The sequence below is a fragment of the Echinops telfairi genome, unplaced genomic scaffold (assembly GCF_000313985.2).
Source record: "Echinops telfairi isolate 266 unplaced genomic scaffold, ASM31398v2 ScPeMD7_23;HRSCAF=83, whole genome shotgun sequence".
In the NCBI taxonomy this organism is placed as follows: domain Eukaryota; kingdom Metazoa; phylum Chordata; class Mammalia; order Afrosoricida; family Tenrecidae; genus Echinops; species Echinops telfairi.
The window spans coordinates 41,901,094-41,911,225 of NW_022103920.1; the positions used below are offsets into that span (position 1 = coordinate 41,901,094).

The following is a 10,132-nucleotide window of genomic DNA, read 5'->3' on the forward strand; positions in this document are numbered from 1 at the left end:
ATGGAGCGGAGTGGCTGGGCCGCGCGGACTTTCCTGCTGGCGCTGTGGCTCGGGGCGACCCTGAGGGCGCGCGCGGCGGTGGGCTACTACCCGCGCTTCTCGCCCTTCTTCTTCCTGTGCACCCACCACGGCGAGCTGGAGGGGGACGGGGAGCAGGGCCAAGTGCTCATTTCCCTGCACATCGCCGGCCACCCCACCTACTACGTGCCGGGACAAGAATACCACGGTAGGTGCCCGGGCAGCTGCCGCTGCCTGGCCGGCCCCTGCGCGCGCGCGCAGCTTTGAACCCCCTTTCCTCCTTCCCAGGGACCATTTCAACCATGACACCCCTCATCCCAACGTTACGTCTGTCGAGGGAGAGGGCACAAAGTTAGTGGAGGACCAAGTCGCGAGTCGGGCTGGAGCCCCGCCACCCCCACGCCCCACGTAGCACATCTGTTAATGAGCTGATTCCCAGGCGAAAACGCCGGCCGGTTCCTGGGGACGCGTGGCTTTCTTCCGCGCGCTTCGTCCTCCCCTTCTGGCGGGTTGAACGCGCCGGTGCGCCTTGTTTCCTTAACCCCGAGGCTTGTATGTCAGACCTTTGTCCGGCTCCGGTCCCTGGGTGGTTCAGGGACCGGCGCTGGGCTTTGCGGACGGACTGGTGACAGATTGACGCGCCCGGACCCCGGCTCCCGCGCCACCCGCCGCAAAGTTCCCGCTGCTCAGCAGCCGGGGGTCCCTCTCCTTGCATCTCTTGTCCAACAGTCGTGGCGGTGGACCATGCTGTTTAAAATGTCAGCGGTGGATGCCGTTTTCCTGCCTCCTCTCATACTTTTAAAACGTTGCCCATGTTTAGAATGATCACTAGGATGTTTGTTAATAATGACTCTTATCTGCACAGCTCTATTTCCAGGTGGGGGGTGGAAGCCACGTTTACGATTAAGAGCCATCATGCAGCCTTTCATCAAAATTACATATTATTCGAGAAGTAAAATTCAGCTCCAAGAAGCACAGTTTAATGTGGTGCATACATTTTTAATGTTTTCAGCTAATAAACGGAATATGTGGGGGAAATTGCACATCTCTGTGTGTGTCTTTTGTATTTGTGCTGAGATGCCTGAATATTTCACTTCGTGGATCTTTCATAGGTCGTGACCGACACTATTTAAGTCGAATTTCAATATAAAATACTGTGCCCAGGCAACTAGAAACTATTGTCTAGGACTGTTTTGAAACCACAGTCCATGCTGTATGTAGATCATGTAGAGTTACAAACTCTCGTGCCATTAATGACATGGCAGGAGGTAAATCCACAGGGCCATGCCACTTCAGTTACACACACATAACCATCAAGAATTCTTAAGTTTTCTATTAAAAAAAAATAAAGACTAGCTCTTCTCTGAAAGGATTCCGTAAATATCGGCTTCCTGGAGTTTTACAATAGTGGCTTTACAATTGTCTTGTGGCATGGGGGCAGCCTTGTCTGTAAAGCGAGAGTCCAATTTAGTGGAATTTCAGACTTTGGAAAATTAATTTTCTGTACTTAGTCCATATATAATAAAATGCTTATTGCACTCTTTTCCCAAGAATAATCTGTACTTTTCTAAGGGAATGAGACTCTAAATGGAGGGACCAAGTCGGTTTGATAGCAACCCAGACTTAAGCCAGAGACTGATGTAGTGAGCCTTGTCACTACGTGTGACCATCAGAGAGGTGCTTGCCCGTTACTAACTTGAAGTGAGAGGGGTCTGGTGAGGGGTCTGTGAGTGATGCTGGGCTGAAAGGTATGATTGTCATGTGATGAAAAACCATATGAAGAAACAAAGCCACACACACACACACACACACACACACACACACTCTGTTTTCTGATCCGTTCTAAGGTGCAGGTATAGACAATTTGAAAGCACTCCAACATGACCTAAGCACTGTTTTTGTTATAAAGCTAGAAAATCTAAGTTAGCTTAAGACACACCATAAGCCCAACCTTTAAACCCAGAGAGGAATGGAAGATCCAGAGTAAGAATTCCGTGTGAAGGAGAAAAGTCTCCATTTCTACCATTGTTTCCTATACTCGTAAGGTCTGAGTTATCAAACGTCAAATTCATACACATTTGGGAAGACTTTCAATTACCCTGACCTCTTTAATCAGGAATATTTAGATTTTGGATCTGGCTATCACTGTAGGCCTCTGTAAGAGTTTTCCCAGACATGTTCTACAGGTAGAAAAAAAAGGGCTTACACATGAAATGATGTCCATGTGTTTCTTTTCCTTTTAGGCTTTGAAAATTAATTTTAAAAATTGTACAGTATTTGTAAGAAATTATTTTCTGATAGGTAACTTAGCCAGATAGATACCTTTGTACTTGATCCCCTGTGATACGTGATCAAACTGGAGGGTCATTCGGCCAAAAAATCCACTTTAAGCTAAGACATTTGCAATGTTTTACTTTGAGATTATTTTTTCTAATCCCCCAAATCTTTAAAAGGCAGTAGTTTTGTCAGGAAGAATCAATGTTATCTATGATTTACTTGGAACTTAACATTTGGAGGAATGGTGTTTGGGTGCAGAGCTGGGTGGCTTTCCTGTTTTGCCTAACACAGCACTGAAAGAAAGGGTGCGTGAGCCAGGCCCCCGACACCTGCAGTCCCTGTACATCAGACTGTGCCGATGCCCGCTCAGATTTGCACTGTAACAGGGCTGGCCTTTCAGAAAGAAAACACAAATAACAGGTTAGAATAAAACTGGTTCCAAAGTATGGGCGCTGTCCTATTTCTTTATGGATTTCTATTGAAAGTATTCTTGACAAAGGAGAAATATATATATTACTAAAGAATTCACTTGTCTGGCAGTATTGTCACACATCTCCAAAATTTGGTAGTATAGCTATCTACCTGTTTGCAACATTAAAGAGCTTTCGTGGCCCAGTGAGTTAAAGCATCGAGCTGTCAAGTAAAAGGTTAGCGGTTCAAAGCCACCGGCTGCTCCAGGGGAGAAAAAGTATGTCAGTCTGCTTTGTAAAATATTTACAGCCTTGGGAATCCTATTGAGCAGTTCTGTCTTGTCTAGTGGGGTTGCTGTGAATCACAGATGCTTCATGGTAGTGGGTTTAGGTTATTTGCAGTATAGGTGAATGTGTACACACTGTACGGTCCCGTCTAATAGGTGATGTCACTAATTACCTCTAGTTTCTTGTTTCGTTTCATCTTATCTGTGACTTTCTTGCCATGGTGCCATTAGCCCCATGAACTGCAGTGTCCGCCCATGAGCATATCACCATGTCAAAGCTCTGTAAAAGAGGTCTCATACATACTGTGTTGCATTAGAAAGGGCTTTAAAAGAACCAAAACAACTCACTGCCATTGTCAATTCCAACTCATAGTGACCTACAGCACAGAGTAGAACTGTCCCTTTGGGCTTCCAGTGTAGTCACTTTACAGGAGCAGAGAGCCTCAGCTGTCTTGAGGAGTGACTAGTAGTTTTGAACTGCTGACTAGTTAGCAGCCCAGTGATTAGCCCCTTAGGCCACTAGAGCTCCTAGGAAGGTCTTACTTAAGACCTGAAAAAAATTTTTTTTCCCAAGGTTTTTTTTTGCAGAAATCCCAAGATATGTTCTATTTTTCCAACATAGTTTCCATACCCTAAACCTGGAATTTCTTTTTTTTTTTTTTCTTGTAGAAAGTTTCTCATGGTGGGAAATTAAGCAGGAAATGGGGACTTTTATGGCTAATCAAAGAGCCATTTCTCTTTCCCAGCTACACCTAGTGATGCAGAGCCCCTCTTAGGGACCTGGGCAATGTTGTGTAACTCGGGGACTTTCATCTGTACCCTCCCCTCCCAAGGCGATCCCTCTTTCTCACCCCCTGCCCTTGTGCTTTTCCCCCCTGCTATTAATACTATATGTGATATGTCAGTATTAAAATGTCATACAAGAGTATTAACATTTGAAGTCTTAATTATAACTGTGGGAAGATGTCCTCATTTTTTGTTGTTGAAAAGGAGAATTTCATGAATCACTGAACAGGCAGATAATACGTATTGGGATAGAAACCATTTTAGATGTGGCTGAAATCATGTCAGTTAAGGACTGGCCCCTACAAAGTCATGCACCATCGAAAATGAGAATCCGAAAGGGGCCTGGGCATTGGTAAAGTGTTACATAGGAAAGCCAATCATAGGTCAAGAATTTTGCCCAAAGCCCTCCAGCTTTATAACACGAGTTTATCTAGGTGTCTAAACAGACTTGCAGTGGCATAGAGTGTGTGAGATGTTCTAGATAGTGAGAAATATGCTCTAAAATACAGACAGAAGGGGAAAAACGCCGTAACTCACTCGGTGACATGGCTTGATGCTTTAAAAGGGGAATGTTATTTTACTTTTGTGTAAATCCAGCACTACTGTTGATTGTTCTTTCATGTTACGTTTCCATTCTATTGTTTATTTAAGCATGTTGTAGCATGGGCAATCAAATTGATTTCCAACCGGTAAGACTGAACATTAACCTAAAGAATGATATAATCAGGATGAAGCAATTACGGTGCTTCATTGTAACAATTGCCAATATTACTGTTCTTCGTGGGTGCGCTCTGGAATCAACTGGTTTTGAATGTTGGAAACAGGCATTGGATTTGATTCCTCTTAAAGGAATGATTTTATTTGAAATGATTTGGCGTTGCTGAAGGCGCTGAGTTGTTGATCAGGTGTGTGGCTCTGTATCCTTCTTATGTCTCAGATTTTGGAATCGGCATATTCTGAACTCTTAGAATAATTTGTCAAGTGCAGTGTGTAAGTGAACTGCTGCTTGTATATGGCTATAAAAATTGGGTATTTTAAAAGTGTTTTGTTCCACTTGTCACATATATCATTTTACCCTCTGCAGTTTACTTGAAGCATGTTTTACTAATGTGGTTCAAAAGATCTCCTACCCCATATAAATCTTACTTCATGTAGTTTATATCCCCTTATGAGTTTCAAATTCCCAACATAAATGAAAAAAGTCATGTCTTTAAAATCATAATTCAAAACATCTTATTTAGACACAAGTTCTTACTTTACTAATAGCACACTACATTATTAGAAATTTAATTTATTTCCCTCTAATTTTACAAATCTTTATTTTAGATTATTATTTATATTTTTATTAAAATGGTAAAGAATAATATACCAAACGCTTATCAATGTAATCATGTAAGCATTTTTAATAGACTTATTTTATCTTAGGAAGATTTTCTTTTCAGTTTTAAAAAGTGAAGGGTAGACATTTTAGTAAGAATGTAAGGTTAATACAGTTGACTTCAAATTTTTTATCTTTATTTAAAATAAAGTATCTAAAAATCTTTATTTGACTTGTTTTATTCCTTTCTGGAATTAGTCAACTTTATGGAATGAACTGGAAATACCATATCATCAATTATTTAGCATACATTGAATATTAAGCAAAAATATTTCTTTTGATTTTTTTCAAATGCTATTTGGAAACTTATGCCTTTAATCTTCAAAATAGTTGCTAATGTACTGGCCCATTCATTTAAAATAGCTTTCATATGTGAAAAGCATAAACAAGTTAAGTGATCAGTGCTTTTTTAAACAATTGGGTTTCTAAAGACTTGTAGATATTCTCAGACAAAAGTATGAAGTTCTTATTGTCATAGAAACAGAAAAAGAGTTCTGCACTCAGGAAAAGAAGGAAGGGAGAGCATGAGGTTCACATGGGCAGTTTCACTACTAACGAAGGCAAGTGAATAATGATGTAATCCGTAGGTAAAAATGAAACTTAGTCATTGTAAGTGTTTTGGTTTCAAGAAACACTTCAGTGATTCATTCGCTCCCCCTGCCCACCCGACTGATTTTACAGTCATTTATTGAATAACCAAACTAAGTCACCAACTTCAAGCCGAGACTATTTAAAAGCACATTTTCAGAAGCTGGAAGTGAATTTTCCTTTGGAGATCCCGTTATAACCATCCAGACACAGGAGGGTGCTCAGGAGACTCCCCTGAGACGGCCCTGCCACAGGTCAGAGAGCGGTTTCACCTTGGTCTCCCACCAGGCCCGTCTCAGTGAAGCAGAGCTGCTAGAGCTGTGCTCATAGGTTGACCAGTTATCTCTAAAATAGTGTTTCTCTAAAACCATACACGTTTACTCCTTTTTTATTCAGTTCTGTGTCGCACTCGGGTAGAGATGCTTTGGTGGCCTGGTGGGTTAAACAGTGAGCTGCTGACCATCAGATCAGTGGTTCCAGCTCACAAGGTCTCCACGGGGCAGGTTGATTCTCTCACAGTGAGGCGGAATTGGCTGGGTAGCAGTGAGTTCGAGTTTGACACAAGGAGGCCCAGCAACAGCAGGTGATGGAGGATTTGTGGTACACGGCAACCTTGATGACGCAAAAGAACTTGTTACCAAGTGCACTCCGACCCATAGCGACCCGTGGGACAGTGTTGAACTGCCCCTGTGAGTTTCCAAGACTGCAACTCTTTTCCCTCTCTCCAAGATTCAGTTGTATTTATCAACTTACTTTTTGTGTGTGTGTAAATTTTAAATCATTTTATTGGGGACTCTTACAACTCTTATCACAATCCATACATCCATCCATTGTGTCAAGCACATTTATACATTTGTTGCCCTTATCATTCTCAAAATATTTGCTTTCTATTTGAGCCCTTGGTATTAGTTCATTTGTTTTCCTCCCTCCCAGTTCCCCCCTCCCTCATGAACCCTTGATAATTTATAAATTATTATTATTTTGTCATATCTTACACTGTCTGACGTCTCCCTTCCCACTTTTCTGTTGTCCATCCCCCAGGGAGGAGGTTATATGTAGATCCTTGTAATTGGTTCCACCTTTCTACCCAACCTTCCCTCCACCCTCCCGGTAACGCCACTTTCACCACTGGTCTTGAAGGGATCATCTGTCCTGGATTCCATGTGTTTCCATTTCCTATCTGTACCAGTGTACATCCTCCGGTCTAGCCAGATTTGTAAGGTAGAATTGGATCATGATAGTGTGGGGGGCGGGAGTGGGTGGGAGGAGGAAGCCTTTAAGAACTAGAGGAAAGTTATGTGTTTCATCATTGCTACACTGCACCCTGACTGGCTTGATTCCTTCCCATCACCCCTCTGCAAAGGGATGTCCAGTTGCCTACAGATGAGCCTCGGGTCCCTAATCTGCATTCCCCCTCATTTACAATGATATGATTTTTTGTTCTTTGATGTCTGATACCTGATCACTTCAACACCTCGTGATCACACAGGCTGGTGTGCTTCTTCCATGTGGGCTTTGTTGCTTCTGAGCTAGATGGCCGCTTGTTTACCTTCAAGTCTTTAAGACCCCAGACACTATATCCTTTGATATCCAGGCACCATCGGCTTTCTTCACCACATTTGCTTATGCACACATTTGTCTTCAGCAATCGTGTCGGGAAGGTGAGCATCATGGAATGCCAGTTTAATAGAACAAAGCGTTCTTGCATTGAGGGAGCACTTGAGTGAAGTCCCAGTGTCCATCTGCTACCTTAATACTAAACCTATAAATATATGCACATAGATCTAGTTCCCCATCATCATATATAAATATATTTACATATGTACATGACTGTATTTAGACCTCTATAAATGACCCTTGCTTCCTAATTCTTACCTCTATTTCCTTTGACTTTCCTTTTGTCCCACTATCATGTTCAAGGCCTCATTTGGGTTTCAGTAATTCCTCTCAGTTACATTGCCCTTGATCAATCCCTACTAGGCCTCTTACACCCTCCTTGCCACTCATTTTGGATCACTAGTTGTTCCCTTGTCCCTGGGTTGGTTAATACCACTTCCTTTCCCCCACCTCCCCCTCTTTCATATCTCTCCGGAACCATCAGTCCGTTGTTTTCTACTCCAGATTGTTTATCCAGGCAATCTTATCTAGAAAGACCTGCAGAGATAATAATATGCTCATAATAACAGGACAGTGCAAAACAAAGCGACACAGGAAAACAAGACAACAACAGCAACAACAAAAGCCCCAAACAAAACCAAAACAACAAAAAAGAAAACCATGTAAATAGTTCAAGGTCTGTTTGTTGACCTGTAGGAGTGTTTTCTGGTCGGGTATAATGGGGTGCCATGCCCTGGCCCCAAAGTCTATTTTTGGTACTCCATCAGGACTTCCTTGCTCTGCTCCCTTTGCTGTTCTGTTTCACGCCCTTAGTGTTTGCCTCCGTGTGGTGGAGTCAGATAAGGGCACAAGTCCCACACTGTGTCTCCAGTGTTGTACCCTGTAGGGCTATGGGTCAGTGAGGGGGGGCCCTGAGGCTGTCGTTCTCAGGGCTTGGTGGACCAGGATGTGCTCCACTCCCTTCCTCCTCCTCCATTTCTTCCGCTTCCATCTGGGTATGGTAGGTTGGTTCCTTTCCCCCACCAGAAGGTCTAGTGTCGGTCTCTGTGGTACACACTTCCTGGGTGGGGGGGCAAGACTAACTATGGACGTAGAAAGTCCTATCTTTCTCACATGGAGCAGCTGGTGGTTTTGAATTGCTGATCTTGCAATTAGCAGCCCTGATGTGTAACCATGACGCCACCAAGGACTAGTTAGCCACCATTTGAATTGACAAAGATATAGTCTTAGGTATTCTGAGATTCAGAAGTGAACACTTAAAACCCAGGTTGCTTTCCTCTTCAATACTGAATCCAACATTCAGTTTTCCTTAGAAAAATCTAATTTTATTTTGAAAATAAAATGCACTGTCTTATTGATTGAAGGACTCCTTTAAACTGTAGGAGAACTTGCAAATGTTTTACAGCTAGGTTTTTATATTACTCCTTTTTAAAAAAGTTGCATGTGAGGTGCCATTCCATTAAAAAAAAATTCTAGGTTAGTTATTTTAGTAGAAACATGGCTTCCTCTTCTTCTAATATAAAGTCCCTCAGAAGGGTGGACATTAGTCCACACACACTAGGTGGCCCGAGCAGGCATGGCAATGGTTCCTAGTAAGTGCTCCGTTCACCTCCGAACTGCAGGAGCAAGAACACGTCACAAGTAGTACTGCGTTCACCTGCGAACCATCTCTCTCCTCCATGCTTGCTCTACTTCTTTCTCCTTCCGTTCTTTTCTTCTTCTTCCCGAATGTTCTCTTTGTCTTTCATCATTTGCTCTTTTCTTCCTTTCTCACCATAGCTTTCTCTTCTACTTGTATCTTTGTGTCTTTTCTTTTTCTGCTTTTTGCTCTTCCCTTTTGGTTTCCTCATCCTCCCACCTCGGCTCATTTTCTCTCCTCTGACTAATCCACTGCCTTTGCGTGGACTCCCATTCAAAGCGGCCTTCTCGCACAGGGCAGAACTGCCCCGCAGGGCCTGTTTCCAAGGCTGTCCGTCTTTACGGAAGCAGATGGCCACTACTTCCTCCTGCAGAATGTCTGGTGGGTTCAAACTATTGATCTGTAGGCGAGCAACTGAGTGCTTCACCATGGCTCTATCAGCCCCTCTTCTCTGACTGTAACATGAAACATATAGGTACATTTCAGTGAAGGGATGGAAGAGTAGGCTTTTATCTTGCTTAAAAAAAACAACCCTAGTTTTGAGGGTGGGGTGGAAAGGGGGAACTGATTACAGGGACCTGCATATAACCTCCTCACTGGGGGACGGACAGCAGAAAAGCGGTGAAGAGAGATGTCGGACAGTGTAAGATATGACAACATAATAACAATTTATAAATTATCAAGGGTTCATGAGGGAGGGGGCAGTGGGGAAAAATAAGGAGCTGATGCCAGGGGCTTACGTGGAGAGCAAATGTTTTGAGAATGATGAGGGTAACAAATGTACAAATGTGCTTTATGCAATTGATGTATGTATGGGTTGTGAAAAAAGTTGTATGAGCCCCCAATAAAATGATTTAAAAAAAATTTTAAAAACCCTAGTTTTATCTTAAAATGAGATTACCCCCTAAAAAAAAATCAATAGGTTACTTATTCCTAGTAGAAAAGTACCCCCACCATCACGGTAAAATCTGTCACGATAATTTTCATGTCCGCAGCTGCTCACTTCTGAGTTTGCTATTTTCCCCCACTCGGGTCAAAACGCAAAATTTAAAGTGGGTGCAAATTAGAAAACTGTCCACTGTGTTAATTGAATCCCAAAGGCAACTCAGTTTGGAGCTGTCCAGAACGCTTG

At 42.7% G+C, this 10,132-nt stretch overlaps 1 protein-coding gene across 2 annotated transcripts in view; it reads left to right on the top strand.

Moving 5' to 3' along the window:
- Positions 1 to 10,132, top strand: part of RELN (reelin) — a 549,393-nt gene continuing 539,261 nt past the window's right edge. For both annotated transcript variants that reach the window (XM_004702602.2, XM_004702603.2), the window contains exon 1: positions 1 to 226. In XM_004702602.2, the coding sequence (XP_004702659.1) occupies positions 1 to 226 (226 nt within the window). The remainder of the gene's footprint in view (positions 227 to 10,132) is intronic.